The following is a 19,947-nucleotide window of genomic DNA, read 5'->3' on the forward strand; positions in this document are numbered from 1 at the left end:
GTGATGGACTCTGGATTAATTTTGACCACCTGGGGTTCTCTAACGTGCATCCAATGCACGATACACAGGTGTATTTGAATTTCGCCCCCATTGAAATGCAGCCGCAGTGGCCGGGATTTGATCCTGCAACCATCATCCTTAGCAGCACAACACCAAAGCCACTATAATAACGAATTCCAACGGCAGATTTGGAACACTTCCGGAGCAACACTTTCTGCTCTTTCTGGAGCAAGGCTGTTCCAATGGCAGATTGAGAGCACTCCGCGGAGCAAGCAAAACTGCTTTGCCAAAATCAGTGAAATGGACCAGAACTCTCAATAGAAGTATTTCCTATTGCTTGCCTCTAGGCCTCTGTTTACGCTAATATTGACGGATGCAATGGACGCCGTTATATCACACCGTGCGCTTTTGCTCTCACTGCTTGAGAGCGACTGCTGTCAATGTGAAAGTTCAAGTTTGAACAGTGTAGGAATGAATCTGACCGCAACGCTGAAGCCACCGCTTACGAGCAAGCTTTTGAAATCATGTTTTGCCTCCCCCCCCCTGCCAAGACACCAAAAGTAATCGGTTACGTCGGAGATGCCGTTCGCTGCTACTCGCTGAGCAGCTACACGCAATTTGTAAGGATATGGTGGTTTCCGGAAAGCGGATTAAGTACTAGCATAGCACCCTAGGAGGCTATGATACAAGTTACTCGCCGTGATGTCCAGATAGTACTACATACAAGAACCAAGCATTACTCACTGCGATTGGCATGACTGGCCCCTCTCACCATTAAGGTTATCAGAAGGCTTACTGCTGTTGTCAATTGTGTTATATCCATCTCCAGGAGGGTTGTGGAAACAAAGATTGTTGCAATGCAGCCTAGTAGGCTACAGCTACTACAACCACAGCCTAACTATAGTGGCTGAAGCATAACTGTGGCTACAAGCGACCGGGAAGAAGAGCTTCGACTATGGAGTATGCCATCTCTCCCCACGCTTCTACTGCACAGCCGGGTCTGTGTTGTACCCGCCGTGCTTTCTGCTAGAGAGAGGGTGGTTTTACTTGGTACTGACGTCGAGTTCAACAGTGCCCTGTAGCATTCTAGAATCTCTGCACATGACACTGCACAACGGCACCGTCCCCATATGTGTCCCATTAGCTTCCTCTCCAGTTCACTTCTGGGTATATCTGCTTGTCCTGTCCACTTATGCATTTCATTAGGCTCTTAGTAGGTCATAGCTTTCATTTTCCCTGTACATGTTCTCTTCAAGAGTGCCTCTTTTTCTTCACAACACCGACAGCTGTATGTGCCAAGCCGCAACGCGAAAGTCAGCAATTTTCTAAAAGTTTTTTATTTCTATTTTCTGTGTACGTATTGTTTCTACACTTGCTTGTACCCTGCCTTTTAGGAAATAAATCTGCCATTGTTGATTGGTGCTTGCGTTATCGCCCGTCTCCAGGTCCCTATAGTGTCATGCGCACTACACAATGCCTCACGGAGAGGCCATCGCTGGTGGGCAGAGATGCAGACAAAACAGCATGCAAAGGATGCTGGGTAGCTGCATATCCGGTTGCATGGTGCGTACGAACGCCTCCTTGCTCTGGCGGCAGAACTTGTGTTCCAAATGCCGATGTGGAGGCGTCACTCTATGCCGTAGTGGCGTGCTTGGTCACAGAATCGGTCGCCCTTTCTGACACTGCCATTGGAATTCGACCTACCAACCACGGCGGCCAAACAGTCTTTTCTACTGGCAGAAGTGTTTTCGCAGCACATAGAGAGTGCTTACTTTCTGAACATGTGAAACAGTTAATTTTTCTGCATGACACTTTGCAATGAGTGCATTACCTAACAGCGTTACCCGACATTATCAGAGGTCATTACCTGTAATGAGTATTTCTTTAACCTGCTGCAGCCTAGTAAGATTCAGTTTCATAAATTTATTTTAAAGGGGTGATAAAAGCTATTGTTATTCCTTGTTTTGCAACTTTTTAATACTATACACATATTCTATATCTGATTCGATATTCAAATAATATTTAGCCTTATTCGTATTCTACTTGTATTTGAAAATATTTGCACATCCCTACTCAAAATGCACATGATAATGCCATCAAGGTCTTGTAAGATAAGGAAAAGCATCACACCACTGTTAAAGCAAGCCCGTGTGCACTACTGGTATTGGTACTTATTTAATGCAGAAAACAAAGTAAAGAGATCACCAAACGTGTTGCTATTTGTTGTGTTTCATGTGGTTTCACTTAAAAGCATTACAGTAGAACCCCACTGTTACGTCGTTTTCGGCTGGTCCTGGCACAGCTCCCATAGAACCCAATGCATTGCTGTTACGTCGCAACCGTGGGACCGTTACCGCATAATACGTTGCGAACTGCCACACCGCGCTGGCCCGAGTGGCCATTTTGACTTTTCATGTTGCTTGGTTTGGTTGCATTGGCCGCCCAAAGTGCTGGGGGCGACACTTATTACGTATTTTCGGTTTCCGCCAGCAAAAGTATGGCCTTTAAGATCCGCATTTGCTATCTAAAGATGGTGTCTATGGCGCGTTGTGGCCCTAAAACTGGTTTTGGCTCACAAGGGCAATAACGCCGTCGCCGCGCGCCGTGCTTTTTTTCCGTGCGCGAGACGCGGTCGTCGGCTCTCCTCGCACGTTTCACTCGCACATACAGTGCGCACACATGCAGGTCAGGTCGCACTGCATGTGCGACGATCGTGTCTCGCACGCGAAAGAAAGAAAAGCAGGGAGGAAGCACGCCTCCTTCCGTTGCGCTCGAGGCACCGGCGAGGGAGCGAGGGGGGAGGGATAGCGGGCAGCGTTGTGCTCTGGCATCATACTGCTCTGGCATCAAGATACGGCTTGCGCGCGGGCCGTATCTTGAAAGCGATCTGCGTGGGGGCAGAGTCTACACAGTGTAGGTGCGTCGGCGGCTTGCAGCTTTGTGCGTGCTGCGTGTTCTCAGCGCTCAGTTTGCGTTGAAGCGATAGACAACAACACCAAGGTCACTTCGCTCGCTTCTGCAGCGGCGCTTAACTGCGCGTGTCCGCGCTCATCGAGTGTGATGTGTTCATATTTGCCTGTGGGCGCTAACACCATGTTTGTTAATTAGTTAATAAGCAAATGTTTACAAGTTTATATGGACGATAAAACTACTATTCTTACTTTGTATAGCTCATTGCAATCGATACTTTGGCTGTCGGGCTAAACTACTTTTTTGTCACACATAAGAATTAAAATAATATTGTGTGCAGTTCAACACTACTCCCATTTCTCAATTTTTCCTGTTTCCCGGCTCCTACGTTTTTTTGTTTTTTGTTTTTTTTTTTGCGGTCCCGTGAAAAACCTAACAGTGGGGTTCTACTGTATTAATTCCTACTGACGAGGATTTGCATACATGAGTTCTTTACAAGATTTAGAAATGTGTTTTTACCAAAGGTGTTTATTCTTGCAGTTCTTTCGGGTGATCAGGCAGGCCAAGTTTACTGATCGGTCAGGATTCACGGCATCCCTAATGTATGCAAGCTTAAAACAAAATTTATTGCAAGTGAGTGTGGTTTTGCCAGTAAAGCTGGCTCCCTGAGAAATGCACCATGCTTTAGTATGTTGTGTCCGCTGTGGATGCGATGACAGTTACGTCTTTTTTTTTTGCTTCAATTTCATGTATTCATTGTGTGAGTCAACGCGAGGCATTCGAAAACTTTTCGAAAAATATAAGCATTTTCGAATACATACTGACTATTCAATTCGTTATTCAAAAGTTCTGAATAGTAGCACACCCCTAGTTGATGGCATCCACATGTACAGATGAACTGAACTATTTATGAATAGCACAGCTAACACAGCATGTTTTGCTGCAAACGTGACCGAGAGAGAACAAAAATATCTGATGCATTCACATCTACCCTGCAGGAGGTCCCTTAGAATAAATTTATCTCGCCGGTTATTTGCACTTGTGCAATCTTTTCTGCAGTGCTGCCACTGTGCTAGTTGTCCTCAAAGCACCGCAATTGCAGCCAGTTGCAGGGTCCTCATTTTAAACTTTTGTAAGCGAATATTTTGGTGTAAATCACAGACCTGAACGACCACCAAGCCTGCCTGACACTGTTACTCATGTTCATGATGAATGTATTTCAACAAAATGCACTGTTTGCAACAGTATTTTTCACATGCACACACCCCAAAGAAACAACATGTATTCAGTCACAACAGCTTATAAGCCACAACATGTTATGCCATTCTGCCCAATTTCGACCAACTTTTGTTAAATCAGGCCTGTGATAGAAAGAGCTAAAGAAAAGGTTCACCCTTGAGTTTCTGATAAATTACAAGAACCTTATCCTGAGTTCGTCACTTTACAGAGTGAAATACAGTAGACTTCCGTTAATTCAATCCCGGCTGAACGTCCTGGCCGGCGCCCATGCATTTCTATGGGCCCAAAGTTCCTAAAGTTCCGATCCTAAAACTGGCCTTCACCGGATAAATTGAATTTGAGCAGTGCGCACACACGCGCCTCACCCTTATGGTGACCCAAATAGTGATCCCTTTAGTGGCAGTATCTGTCCCAGTGAAGCTTAGGGGACAGTGAACGTGTTGAACACATGTCATCACTCATTGAAAACTCCTATTTTCAGCCCCCCCATACGAAGATTTTCAAGCAATAACCGTCAATCGCAATGACTGATTACAGTATTTACCTGATAGTAATACGGACCGTTTTTTTTTTCCAGAAAAATTTGGCCAAAAATTGCCTGCACGGTGCAATCAGATACAAAACAAATAGACCTTGGCGACGTTTGTATCCTTTACCACATAACACAATTGTACTGTGCCGAAGCTGACTTTAAAAAACTGTGTGGCGAAGCTGATTGTGCTGCCACCATTATGCAACACATTTTTTTTGCCAAGGAATAAGGTGCGCGTTAGATTTCTACTTTGTTCAGGAGCGTTAATGGTGTTCCTACGTTAGTTTCTACATTAGTTTCATCCACATAGAAAAGTGGGCGGATGTTTGATTTGAGAACGTGTTTGAATTGGGCAGATATTGCCAAATGAATCAGGCAGTGTGTTTTGGCATTTTCTCTTTATTTTGGTTAATTTGACCAGCTGGATAATTCCGATAAATTTCATCGTCCCGTCAGGGTCTAATTAAGGAAAGCCAACTGTAGAGCATAGGCACTGCATTGAGTCCAACACAAATGCCGTGAAAGGCATCTGGTGACCTGTACAGAAACTGCCATGGTGAATCCAGCGTCTCTCATCGTTTTATTTATAAAATTGCACACTATTCAGCTCACATACAGCAGGTACATGAAATTCACTAAGATGATGAAATGAAGTTTCTCAAGGCATTTCATGCCTACCACACTGTGCAGCAAGTACATAAAATTCCCTAAGATGATGAAATGAAGTTTCTCAAGGCATTTCATGCCTACCACACTGTTCAGTTTTGTTTATTTGTTTCAAGCACTCCAGCCTTTCCATGCTCGTTGCTGCTCTTCTAGCGAACATGAAATGAACTTGTCTATCGCATTTCCCGAACAAGAACAGAATAAAGCATGCATATACCATATTTACTCATGTAACGCCTAGACACCCCCTTTGAAGTGGGAATATTTAGAAAAAAAGTTTCGCCAAGCTTCACGCACATATCTGCATGCATGGCCTTCAAGATTGCAATGGTGCACCAGAGCTATATCAGAGGCCACTCCCACGCACTGCAAGCTGCAACTAGATAGCACTAGTTATTGTCCTGTTGACGATGGCATCATCGTCAATTTATCCCACCCCATTGCACACAGCCAATGCTGCATTTGCGGCATATATCAAGCGTCAAGCAAGTTTCAACACTATCAGCTGTGCCGAGGTGCATTGTTTAGCAGGTTTAGCTGCATCATGCTTTTAGGTGCATTAAGAGCGCATCACATTAAGAGTGCAATAAGAAGTGTGAACGTGAATATTGAACACATGGTGTGTGGTTTTGTTCCAGACTCTCATCAAGAGCTATAAGGTAACGCGAATCAAAAAGAGTAATGGGTGGCGCGGAGGATAATGAGCTTTACAGTAGTGTCTATGAGGCGAGCTCGTCAAACAAGGATGATTGAAAACTACAACCAGCAACATGGCCTGCAGCAGCAATGGTATAACATGACTCCTAGTACAGCCAATCCCGGATATATCAAACACAGATATATCGAATTATTGCCTATATCGAACAGTTGTAACAACCCCTGGAAATTCCATGTAAAGGTATAGCACTGTACTACGAGTACATCGAGCTCCCATTCACCAACACATTTGATATATCAAATGCTGCGTCCCTGCAAGCGTGCTTTTAACGAGACGGCTGATCAGCTCCCACATCACTGGAAATATTCATGCCATAATTAAACGGTATTGATTTGGCAGATGCTATCAAACAATACAATGAATCTGAAGGGCAGAAGTAAAAGTGAGAAAGGTGCGTCTCTGCCATGAGGTGCACGTGCTTTGTTACAAAAGAAAGGCGAAGACGACAACAATGATGAAGGTGCGAGCATAATCGTGCAATGGCAACCGAAAAAGGATAAAGAAAAAGAATTTCCGCAGAGCCTCGTGCCACGAGTGTGGAATGCAAGAGTGGTGCCATTGTGAGGGAGGAGGCCGAGAGAAGAAGGCAGCAGCAGCGGAAGAAGCAGCCTGTAGAACGATGGGTCCGGGCTTCTACCTATGCATGGTGCTCCTGCACCTACGGTTCAATAATTGAAGCTGGTGTACTTCTGCGGAGGCGTCTAGCGGAGCACAGACCACAGCCTCTATGAGCCTAGACTTCCCTCCTGGCCTACGTTCCTGCCCCATCGTGACAGGTCATCTCGCTGCCCGACTCCAACTGGGTACCCCTCAGTAGCCCTCTGGATGCCAGCACCATTCCGGATGTGACCCCTCCTCCGACACCCCACACCGAATCATATGATGATGTGTGAACTTCAATGACCTAATACTTTAGTTTGCAGACTAGTTAGAGACTCCAGACTTAGAAGTGTTTCAGAGTAAGGTTTGTTACAAGTTGTCTGTCGTTGAATTGACATAAACATGTTTGTGTGCGTGCAACAGAGAGTATACGCTTCATATTTTCTTTCCTATATTGGTCTGTATAAACCACATTCAAGAGCCTACTACAATGAAAAGATCTACACCGTGACAGTCTCTCAAGATATGAATGCATCGTGCAGCAAGGGTCTTATTTGCACTAAATAATCAGGGATTTGCTTTAGTAAGCTTAAGCACAACACAGCTGTGTAATGCGGTGAAGCATTCCAATAGTGGAAAGAACCATTATGCAGTGAGGCATACTACATGCAGCAGTTCATTATCAGAAAGAGAATCGCCTCGCTGCTTTAATAATGCAAAAGGCTTCACGGTCAAATACACGTGTACCATAAGAAAGCGTGAATGGTACTTAATCTTTTCACTGAATGGCTCCAGACATGGGATGCCGAACTGGAGATGTCTGCAGCACCGGGTTAGCCTTGTATAGTTACCATGAACGGCATATTAGGGTTCTGCGAGCGGTCAGTACAAAACCGACCTCAAGCAAATTTCTCGCAGCTCCGATTGTCCCGGTGCTCTTTCTTCTCCCTGGTCGAGACGCTGGCCTTGTTCGCTGCTGACGGCGGCACAAACATCGGCTCAATTGTTTGTGACACGAGATAACTCTTAGTGTAAAGTGACCTCGAAAGTGTGCATGTTATGAAACGTTGTGGTTAATCGTTGGCGTGATTTTGGCTCGCAAGCGGTCAGCGCAGCCGCCGCAGCAATCGTCTCTACGAAGCGGCTCGCCTTGCTAACGTGTTTTCTCATCGCTACCAACGCCGTCGGCAAAACTAATTGTATTGTCAGTTATGAGCGTCATAAATGTGCAGATGTTGATTGTGTTGACGAATATAGGCGCTTTGTTACGAGCTGCGGACGAATCGCAAGAGCCGTCGGCCCCGGATCAGACGGCCAGAGAGCTAGGCCTATACCGTTTCCCAGCGATCGCCAGCTCGCCTGTGGTGGATCGAATCAAAAGTGGTTGACCAGGTCTAATACGGTGGCGACTCCCGCCTGGAGGAAATAGTCGCCGCTGGATGACGAAAACGATGACGGCGATGACATCGCAAAGCTCGTGCAGGCGTAGCAGACGAACTAGCAACACGAAGCTCGCTCGCCTGCGAGCGCACTGGCTTGAACACGTCACAGTTTTGTGCGATCACGTGCTCACTGTGTTTACAATCCCTCTTCTCCCATCCCGTTGCTCTCTGAAACCGAAACTTGGACTGGTCGCTGCAAAGAAGACTCCAAATAATTACCTGTAGCGTTCTGAAGCAAATGAGGTTTCGCGCCGTGATTACTGGGTCATTAGCTACTTATTACAGCAGAAAAAACAAGTTCGAAAATTTTTGTGTCAGTACTCCTTTAACCCTTTCAGGGTCAATATCGTACATGTACGACCTCCGCGAACACCCTCAAAATGGTCAATGGCGTACATGTACGGTGTCGCTTGTACATTTAAAAAGCGCGCCTCTTTCGATCATTTCTTTTGCTTGGCATGTGCTGCCACTCGACGGAAACACGTGGAATTTTTTACTTGCGCCAAGGCCTCTCCGTTTTTTTTTTTTTTTTTTGCAACGGCGCGTCGGCTATCGCTCCCGCATCCGGGCGCACGCGCGCGCGCGCGGCGGCGAAGTGCACGATTATTTCGATTATTTCTTGCGCTTGGTATGTGCTGCCACTTGACGGGAACACGTGGAATTTTTGCTTGCGCCACTGCCTTTTTTTTTTTTTTATGGCGCGTCAGCTACCGCTCGCGCATCCCGGCGCGCGCGCGCGGCGGCGGCAAGTGCGCTCTTCCACAGAACACCGCTCTTCTTTCTATCATTTCTTTCGCTTGGTATGTGCTGCCGCTCGACGTGAAGACGTGGAATTTTTACTTGCGCCAATGGCTCTCCGTTTTTTTTTTCTTTCTTTTTTTTTTTTTTTTTTATGCTAACGGCGCGTCAGCTCTCGCGCTTGCGCATCCGGGCGGGCGCGCGCGCCCGCGCGCGGCACCGGCGGCAACGGTTTTCTCCTGCGGCGGATCCCGCTTGTTGCACTAAACTGATGGCTATCTGGTTTCAAATCTCTCAAAGGGTGACCGCTTGTTACTCGATCGTTTATCGCCCACCGCGGCGCGATTACACCTGTTCCCAGGCAGCCGCCTATATACACAAACGATGCTGCCGTTTTTGCGGTTCCTTTTTTGGAGACCACAAAAGCTCTATAGCCTGTTGTTGGCGATAGGACGAAGGCTTCTCACTTGTTTCGGTTTCCGGATGTGCACACAACCATTTTTCAGCGCGCTTATCTTCTTATTCACGAATAGACATTGTGTATTTTAGAACACAAACGATTTTTTCCTCACTTTACTGTCACTTTTAAAAAATTACGACCATATTTTTTCGAAATAGATTCTTTCGAAGAATTTAAATCAGCAATAAAAAAAATCGACCCTGGGGGGTCGCATTTGGCAAAACAATTCGACCCTCAAAGGGTTAACGGTGTATTTTAACAGATGCACAGGTGGGAACGCCCACGCACTAGTTTCGGCAGAGCGCATATAGCTGTTTTGCATCCACACTGCATTCATTTTTACCTTATCCTGAATAAAAATACACAATAAGCACACCACGTCGACACACCACATCGCTGAGGCCGGGCGCGACACGGGCTTTTAAGGTTAGAATTGCAATAAGTTTATCAAAGAATGTTCCGCAGCAGAAGTTAATTGCAACATTCATCAGCAAAAAAAAAAAAAAAAAAGAATAAGTAAGCTTTTGTTCGTTCAACGCAGCCTTGGAGTAACAAATCCCACTTACTCCCGATTTCTTAAGTCTGAGACGTGCGGAATTTCTAGATAGGGTTAAGACGGGCATGTTTCATATTTCGAATCATCTATATATCAAGCTATTTTGCGATCCCCTTCAAGTTAAATATATCCGAGATCAACTGTATTCCAAATTTTTCCACACCAAATTTTCCAGTAGAAAACAGGTAACCCAGAAAACAGAAGCAGCTGCACTCACACGGAGGCAGCCTCGCACAAGCTGTCTCCAAGAACTTGGCGCAGCGAGTTGTCCCGATCAAACACACCCCAGGTGGCTTGTAGTGCAGAGTCTAGAAGACAGTTGCCAGCACTGCGATTCCAGAGGGCATACAGCCTTGAGCCCAAGGTCTCGGTAAGCTCCAGGCTCCAGTTGATGATGGCTGAGTCTTCCTCAAGCTCTGGGCCAGGAACAAAATACAAGGCATAAATTTGCACACTAAGTAGAGCTATTAAAATTACATCCACTTAAAATATTTTGTATAAGAGAAGCACTGGAATGTGGCTCTTTTGCAGGGTTCTCCCTGCACCTGCTGCATTGAGCATTGTCCGTGCACAGAATAAATCCGTTCAACATCACTATGCCTAAACAGTTATTCTGTTTCCCAGACATGACTTGTATTCAATTCACTGATGCCTATTAATGGAAGCATAAATACCACAAAATAAAGTGGCAGAATCCCAAAACAGTACCAACCATTGTATACACTTACAACCAAGTTTTCACAAATTCTTTTAAAAAATGCTGTTCCTATAGCCAAATCAAAAAACTTTTAATAAAGAAGACTTTCATATTTGTCAAAAGACTGTTCCATCAGCTTCCATGATGTTTACCTTTCGTCAAAGCAAGCTGTAAGTGTACTGAAATAACTATAAAACTATCTGTTTAGCGTAACATTCTTCGTTTCAATTGGTTTTTAATTAGAGTCGTTTGTTTGGATAGGCAGGGATGGGAGAAGGCAGCTACTGTATTTGCACAAATGTAATGTGACCACGAATATAGTAGTGCAAGCAGAGAGAGCGCTCTTGACAAATCCCAGCATAGTGTTATGACTATAATGAAAATTAGTGATGTGTACTGCATCCATATCTATAGGTGCTTCTAGAATAGCATTAGAGGCAGTACATTACACCAATGCAAAAGTTCTTGGGGCCACAGCGTATCGCTGCAGTCTATGCCAATGTGCATCCCAGTAACGAGTCACTCATCACGCCATGCTGAACCAATCAACCCTTTAAGATGAGACAAAAAAATGCCCGAAAAACAAATTATATTTTTCATTTAAATGTGCAAAATACACTGAGAATAACGATATTCAATGTCAAGAAAAAATATTTTTCAGGAACTTTTTAACCAAAAGATTTTTTGTCTGTGCCACACCAGGAAGAACACCAAAAGCAGACAGAGTCCTTTGATACTTCTGGTAATGAAACTTCAGGCCAAGTTTGCTATAGGGACAGCAGCTGCCACTAAGGGCACCACTGCACATGAGGAGGCACAGGTAAGGGCACAAGGCAAATAAAGAAGTTTGAGGAAGAGAAAAAAGTTTAAGATGTATAAAAAAAATTAAGGATACGAATTTTAGGTGACACGAATATTTCACGCGAGCCCGCGAGATTCGTATCACCGAGATTTTACTGTACATTGCATTTCTTCTACTTTACCTGTGCAATACCACTGCAGATGGGGATATTACATTGGTCTTTTTCCTCTCACCGTGCTTTCAAAAGAAAACAAATTACATGCCTAGCTTCTTCCTTGTCCCCTGTTCTTGCTCTAATCCATCAAATGACACTTTCTGCCTCTTGTTCAGCGTTGGCTGAACACATTTAGTAGAAATCTCAGTACTCAGAACCAAAGCTTAGCAAGAATATATATTTTTTGGGGTTTGTTGCCTGTAGGCAACACTCGGCCATGAAGGATTAACATGAGAGCAGTGCACTCACTGCACTGAGGACAGATGCACAAGCATCAGGACAGCTAATTTTTTTTTTTTTTTTAATGTGAAGCCATGTAGATGCACGCTGCTGTGATTAATGAGGCCACTGGACCTTAAGTCCCCAGATCAGCTTACTGCAGTTGTACCCCTTTGCACTACCATAGCTTGAAGTTGGTTGTGCTCTTGCTGCTAGCACACCCTCACGCCCTGCCACTAAAAGGTTGACTTTCCTGTGAAGCTTCATTGCTTCCACATTTTTAAGCCCAAAGCAGGTAGAATCAGACCATGGTTCCAAAATGACATTATGTGCTCTCCAGGGATAAACATATGTTTAGATGTAGCACTTCTTAGCGCACAAAAATACTAGGACCATTAAGGGAGAACAGCTAACTTCCACGAGATCCTGAACAGGGTTGTGCCAAATTTTGAAATTGGTTTGGCTACCTTTCAGATCTGCCCTTGAATCTCACCTCCAGAGCTGTGGTTGCAAGCAATAGTGAGCCATTAAGAGGTAACAGCACGAGGCAGTGCACTTAGCCACAAAATTGGAAAGGAAATGCTTACATTCCCATGCACACTTCTGACTGCCTTGCTTGGAAAGGGAGAGGAACCAAGGGAGAGAAATGTGGTTGGAGTTCGATGCACAATTGATGTCCAGCAACTACAAAAAAATAAGGGGTCATAACTCACCTTTTTGCACATCCTGATCCAGTAGTTCATCAAACAGAACCTTCTGCACAGATGGATGAAACTCTCTGATTTCTAAGTGAAAAATAATACCCAAGAGAAAATAACACTGAGTAAGTAATGTTTTATATATCAAAGTAACACTGGCACTTTAATATTAAAAAATTCGAAATCAACTTTCATTTCTCATGCCTTCAAGGTTTCAACAATCTGGAAATTAATTTTCACCTTTCCCACCTTGCCTCCATGAACACTTTTCTTATAAAAAAAGAAAAAAATTGAAGGAGAAGCCAAGTTTCTGTGCGTGAATGAATTTGCTAGTTTGCATACAAAAATTCCATTAGAACAAAGAAAAGCTCAGATATTATGATTGCCTTTATCGTAACGAACCCTCAACTTCTTCTCAAAAACAAAGCCAACAAGTATGTACACATTTTGCTTGTGTTGACATACTACATTGTCTGCCTAGTCACCTAGCAGCTAGGCGACTAGGCAGACGATGTAGTAGGTCAACCCTAATTGATCCAGTAGTAGCTGACTCCACCCAAACCAATGCACAAGCCAATTCAATCCGGTAAGTTGTGAAGGACTGCATCTGCGTTTGCGGTTTGCGCAAAAGTTGCCCACATCCTGCTTTGTTCATTTACATGTCAAATTGTGACACAGCCTTGGTCAACTTCAGAAATAAACATGTCCGCAGCAAGTACACCACAAAGACAAGGGACAACAATGGAGCAAACAACGAAGTGCTCTGTTGTTGTCCGTCATCTTCGTTGTGTCCATTCTGCGTACGTTTGTTTCTGAAGCCGCAGCAAGTACACCACAAAGACAAGGAACAACAATGGAGCAAACAACGAAGTGCTCTGTTGTTGTCCGTCATCTTCGTTGTGTCCATTCTGCGTACGTTTGTTTCTGAAGATAAACTATCCAAATGCAATCTCGTTTTGGAATATATTGCATACCTGCCAAGTTCAGATAAACTAAATCCAGGAGATCTTCCGACCGGGGGGGGGGGGGGGGGGGGTCAGTCGGTTACACCCCCCTTCCTCAAACTGCGATATTTTCAAGTACTGCGAGGAGAACTTCATTACAATTTTATTTATTTACAGATATGCAAATGACCACATGAACATCAAAGTCTCACTTTATGTCTTATGTCTCACAACCACCATCTGATTATGAGGCATGCCGTAGTGGGGGATTAATTTTGACCACCTGGGGTTCTTTGACATGCAACCAATGGACGGCACACGGGTGTTTTTGCATTTCGCCGCCAACGAAATGCGGCCGCTGCGGCCGAGATTTGATTACGCGAACTCGTGCTTAGCAGCGCAATACCAAAGCCACTAAGCAACCACGGCGAAGGTTCAAAAATTATTCCGATGTTTGATTGTAAGAAATTTCATTTCTTTCACGTTTTGTGAGGATGACGTTTCCGAGCGTCTTGAGTGAGCAACACATGGACGAGCGGCACGGCATCCTCGTATTTTTGAGAATGTTAAATTGCCGCTCACACTCTGCATTGCTCTGTGGTATCAACAAAATACCCAGCGTCACTTCGACATTAAAAATACCTGAAGATACTTTTTGCGCTAGCACTCCTTGCTTTTAAAGCCATGACTGACCTTAGGCCTACGCAACGCCAGAGCGGCTAACGCCGAGGAGAACGATGGAGAGTCTAGTGTTCCTAGTTGCAGAAGGCGGCATTCGCTGGCTAGCTTACTAATGAGATTAGGGCCACTATGGCACCCAACAACCCCGTCAGCGTAAGGAGCGGCTCTGTGGTTAACGAAACAGCGCATCTATAGTGTTTCCGTACTACTTTCTCAACAATGTTTTGCGCAATGAACTTCTAACTGGATTAGATTGGGAGACAACAGCAATTTCCAGAAGATTTTCCTGTGAACCGTGCAAACGGAAAAAATGGTCTAAATCCGGGAGTCTCCCGGGTAATCCGGGAGACTTGGCAGGTATGATATTGGTTGACTCCTTTAACTGCTGTTACAAATTTTTAAATATCGTAATCATCAAGCCGCTTCAAACAGCATCAAATCCACCCTTGATGTTTGGTCAAAGAGGGCGGTGATCAAGAGACGGAACTGCCGCATAATTACTGTTGTTGAGAAGAATCCTGTGATCATACAACTATCGCTAAGTTGTAGGGGATGGAGATTTGGTGAGCTTCTGGAGACTATTTTTGTCTGTCATGACAGCCATGAAAATGGTCAAAATACAGAATGACCAGGTCACATATAAACATATGTGCATACATGCAGCAACGCGTTCACCAGCTTGCCTGGCCACTTGTGGAACAGACTTTCTGGAGAATTTGACATTTAGGACTTGGTTTATTAGAACTTTTAAGCCGTCATCGTTAATTCTGAATTTTCCTTTGGTGACTGTGCTGTGCTTTACCACATACATAATCGAGTGCAATATTCAAGGTGATTCTGTTTTGTTCAAACCTCCAATTTATTCTAATAATTTCCCAGTCTCCTTGGAGTTCGAATTAACAAAGTTACAGAATATTTCAATACACATGACATGTCTCTCACCTGTCGGTAATGCAAAGGTGACAAATTCAGTGACAAAGTAGCAAGAAAAGGGTCCCTTCTTCTGCTTGAAGGAGGCAGTAATGTGGTGCCGAATGTCAGCAGCAGCATCTCGTCCAACATCTGATGGAACACGCTTGGCAACAGGGTGAGTCATGCCCGAATTGGATAGCAGCAGAGCCAGGATGTCTTCTCGCTGTGAAAAGAACAGTGGTATATTATCTGCACATGACAGAGCATCAGAGTGCAAGCAATGGACTTGCACTTTAAGGGGAAGCATGGGTCTCAGACCAAAAATTTTTTAAATCTTTACTCTTTTAGTTATGGTGCCGAAAAACTTGTACATGTATGTAATGTTATGTGCTTATTTCGAATACAGTCAATGTCCCATTTTGCAGACTTGCTATGGACTGCAAGGACGTCTAAAAAAAAAAAAAAAAAGAATGTATGCCTCAAGGGCTCAAAGCACCACAGCTACGTCCGAATGAGATTTCAAGGCCTGCCAGTACAATTATTAGGTGTCTCGGTGCTCGTACTGTGACAGGAGATGGCCGGTGATTGAGTGTATAATTAGGCAACACATTTCATGCCATGTGACAGTAGCCCCTGTGCACTATTGGTATGCTTCAGCACAATACATTGCGTATGCTTGACTGCGTAACACAGCTGTACTGCAGCGAAGCTGACTTTCGGGAACCAGCATTACACAACACTTTAGACCCGAGCTGTGCTTCCTGCTCTTTGACGCCATCGGCGAGGATGACGAAGGCGGAGTCGGTGCCATTGCCGACAGTGGTGAGCCCTTTAAGGGGTGTGGGGATGCGCGACTCTCACGCGTCCCCTGATGTTGTTTTCCCCGCATGTCTCCTGTGGTCCGGCTTCTCCGCGTGGCTAAGCCCGGCAGCGATCGTGGTGGTTGCGGCGCATTGCGGGAGATGGCGCGAGTGTCGCGATGCTGGCGCCGCCGAACGGCGGGGTGACTTGGGAGAAAAAGGTCGAAGGCGCTCTCTCTTTGGGTTGGGATCGGCGGCCAACACGCACGAACGCTTCGCGCGTGCGCTGGCCCGCTTTGCGCGACCGTCGCGCGAGGCTAAGAGCAGGACACCGGTATGGACGAACACAGATCGTTCGAGCGCGCCACCGTTCGCGTGACTGTACACGTGAACGACTAGGCGATGGTGTCATAGCATGAGGCGAACGTATTCGCTCGCTATCTGGGTCGCGGTGAGTCAGACTTCCTTGATTTGTCGCGCGCCCGTGTGAATGTTCTATTGGCTGTAATTCGGCTAGTGTGCATTAGTATGAAAGGTGCAATAAATGCCCTTTTCATTGTTTGCACTACTGTGTTGTCGTTCCTTTGTCCCAAGAGCGCGTGTGAGATCCCACAGGGGAGATGCTACTCAGATAATTTCATTAATATTTGCGACAGCTCAATGAAACTTTCAACATTTACAGAGTTTGAGCTCCTCTTTTAAAATGTTTTTAGTTTTTTGATAGCTCATTTGGTTAATTTCTTGCTCACCATGCATTTGTAAAAACAATGCATCTTTGTGCAAGCTTATCAAAACAAGTGAAACAAAAAATCAATAATTAAAAAAAAAAGTTTTTTTTTAGTCGCATCTCCCCTTAATGGGTCTCTGAAGAGGTTGAGACAAACTTTGTGGACGCATAGAGTACAGCTACAGTAAAAAATTGGCGTCACAATTTAAGTGAAGCGTCTCATGCACAATTACAAGTTACTCTCCTCCCTAGCAATGCTTTTTCTTAACTCGTTCGCTGAGTGATCGGGGCCAAGCTCTGCCTTCACTGGCTCTGCGTCATGATGTGACCTCGTGTCGTCTACTTACGGTTGCCTAGGAACCAGCATATGAAGCCTCTCCAACCTCTCCGCTAGCCACCTGGCCGTCAATCCCCGGCGAGCTATCCAAGCAGTGTGCATTGCGAGCGTTCCGTCGCAGCACCGAGCATGTCCAGTATTCTAGTAACCGCAGGCGAGCTGGCTGTTATGATGGATGGGCAGAGGCGTAAACTAAAACCCCCTCCATACTACTACCACTGTGATGAAGGAACTTTAGTGTAGATGTAAATGAGCGGCCTGATCGACATGCACGGTCCAGCCAACTGGTGGCTCAGAACTTAAAGGCAACACCGGCGATTTTTCGATGTCAACGGATGTCGATGAAATTCGCTGGGTCTGTTCCTCTGAATACATCCGTCATGTCCTAAGAAAAGCTGGCTTGAGAGTTGCACAGATTTTTTACAAATGAATTTAATTTATTGCCTCGAGCACCCTATCTTACCTCCTCATCAGTTATAGGCCACATTGAGTATGACGTCAGGAATATTCCACGCAGAGCATGCTGGGATCATACAGACGACAGCGACGAGAGCGTGCAGGTAGTGCAGGAGTCGACGATCGTGAGCTCGTGCTTGGCGTGAGATGTTGCTGTCGCAAGAAGTTGCATTCCCTGTGGACGGGCAAGTGATGCAAGATGGCAAGCGGTGTTGCGTTGTTGGCTGCACGAACTTCAGCCCTCGCCATCCGCAAACACAGTTTGAGCCGATGCCGATCGCGTTCAGCTGAGGTTAAGCTTATCACAGTGGCCGAGTTCGTGCGTCTGCTGCTGGCGGACCAGACTGACTGATATGAAGCTAATTAAGCTATTCGGATGAGGAAACCTGCTTCTGTAGTTCAGTTTTGACCACACGGATTTGAAATAAACCATTCCTCATTTCGTACAGTGCACGCGCAAAAAGCTAGAAGCGACAACACGATGCGCAATCAACATCAGTATACGTTGCCGTTCTCAAATGCGGCCAGTTGCACTCGCCGGCGCTTCCCTAAATGAAATGTGACTACGCACATCCATGGGTATATTATTACCTATTGTTATGCGGACTCATTATTTAGCTTACAAGGTGCACTGTTTGCCTCGTATCCCAAATGGGCAGCAAGCGGAGGCCCCTTCGATACAGCATGCGTAAACAACCGTTTCGTTCAGCTGCCAACGATGTCATACTTCATGACATCGGCGTTTCTGCAGGAAAACTATGCATTCTCTAAATGAACGATCGTATGCGCAATGTCCTAATCTATGTCTACATTACGGAACACTAATTGTGTGCATGAAAAGAATACGAAGAATGATAAGCAGGCTGCACAACGCTTCCCTACTACGGTCTCCCGCTCGCTGTTTCCGAAGGTGTGTGGTCGCACATATCAGCGCGACCCAGAGTGATGTAACGGTGCTTACATGTACAAAATCTGCGTGTTTTGATATGTTCTGACATTAATTGATGTCACCGATGAGCGGCTATCTCAAGCGAACGACGAGTTGTCGCTGTACTTGCCGATGTAAACAAATGCACCGGTCGGTGCTTTGGACTGTCAGCGGCGTTCTTGCGGGATACAACTGTGGAAAGGCGTGCTCCACATCTTACAGTGAGCATGCGAAGCGGTTCCCTGAGAGGGGTAAAACACCTAAAATAGCAAGCAGCACGTATATCAGTGGTTAGGGCTACCCTTGGTCTTCATGTTGCAGCGCGATATATGTTGCGCATGGGCGCTGACTCTAGTGGTGGCAGATGGCGATTCGTGGCTATTGAATTCTTCTGAATCATAACTGTCACTGTTTGACAGATCCGAATAGGTGGTGCAGCTTACAATGTCACCCGAAGGTCCGGCGCGGTCACGAATAAGCTGAGCGTCTGCTCTTCACCGGTTTCGTTCGCCCCATGGGCGAGACCCCCGGCATCCGTTGCGCGCCTTCCCCGCCGGGGGTACACTCGTAACGTCACACGCAGAGGCTCTCTCGGCTGCTTGCTCAGGTTTCGGTTTCTTTTTTGCACTTTGTTGCTTATTTAGAATTATTTTCGAATTTGCGGAAACAATTCTATCAGGTGCGTCACAGGAGGATCTCGGGAACCTAAATATTTGATTAGCTTGACATGGTCAAAAAATTGCCGGAGTTGCCCTTTAACCAGCCAAACAACGAGCTAATATTGCTGTAACCAAGTGTAAAACATTCTAAACATTTAAAAAGACGTGTTCAAGATTACACCCCTGCCGAAAATTTACACCAGCAGCATAGTAGAATACACTTGGGTTACTGCTATATTAGCTCTGTATTTGGTTGAGCGTTGCGCCACAAAGTGGCTGCACCGTGAAGGCAATTCTAAAGTCCCTATACCGGAAAAGTTTCGCATTTCGCCCCCATCGAAATGCGGCCGCCGTGGCCGAGATTTGCTCCCGCAACCTCTTCCTGCATCGACAGGAGTGCACATCCGGTTCGACTGCAGTGCGTGAAGATGTTACCCACATACTGCAATATTTTCGTTTTCGTTCTGGTTGTCTTTTATTTGAAAGCGACAAAAGATGACGGCGCAGTAACGATGACTGCCCAAACTGTACCATGCACACCGTTGTTCGAGTTTAATTTGACGACGTTAGAACCTACGGTTTCGCTGCGCTTGGCGATAACACTTGCCCTAAGCTGTGATATTTTATCTTCTGTTTTATTTTATTTTCGTTTCTCGCTTTGAAGGAGAGCCAAAAAGAAACGAAAGGGGGGAGCTTCATCGCGCAGTGCTGTCAAACTGGATGTTCGTGCCTCTCAATTGTGACGACTGGACAGCGTGCACTATACCTTCCGTTAGGCGCTCCGCTGTTTTCGTTTCATTTGACACCAATAGTAGTAAATGACTATTCCACCACTTTATCCATCGTCAAGATCTGTAAACTGCGGAGGGCTGACTTCCTATTCCTTGACACAAAAATTCGAGGTGGCGAAACAAATGGTGGTACAGCAGACTCAAGCACTTCTGCAACGCTCTTCTTAGAAAAACATGATGTAGTGCGTACAGCTTCCCGCCACCCCTAGGCATGTATTGCA

At 45.5% G+C, this 19,947-nt stretch overlaps 1 protein-coding gene across 1 annotated transcript in view; it reads right to left on the reverse strand.

Annotated features, from left to right (window-relative positions):
- LOC119459078 (ubiquitin thioesterase trabid-like) overlaps window positions 1-19,947 on the reverse strand; it is a 78,115-nt gene that overhangs the window by 21,325 nt on the left and 36,843 nt on the right. The window contains exons 6-8 of the mRNA XM_037720914.2: window positions 15,059-15,251; window positions 12,507-12,578; window positions 10,079-10,277 (exon numbers count right to left, since the gene is read on the reverse strand). Of these exons, the coding sequence (XP_037576842.1) occupies window positions 10,079-10,277; window positions 12,507-12,578; window positions 15,059-15,251 (464 nt within the window). The remainder of the gene's footprint in view (window positions 1-10,078; window positions 10,278-12,506; window positions 12,579-15,058; window positions 15,252-19,947) is intronic.

Source organism: Dermacentor silvarum, chromosome 1 (genome assembly GCF_013339745.2).
Source record: "Dermacentor silvarum isolate Dsil-2018 chromosome 1, BIME_Dsil_1.4, whole genome shotgun sequence".
In the NCBI taxonomy this organism is placed as follows: domain Eukaryota; kingdom Metazoa; phylum Arthropoda; class Arachnida; order Ixodida; family Ixodidae; genus Dermacentor; species Dermacentor silvarum.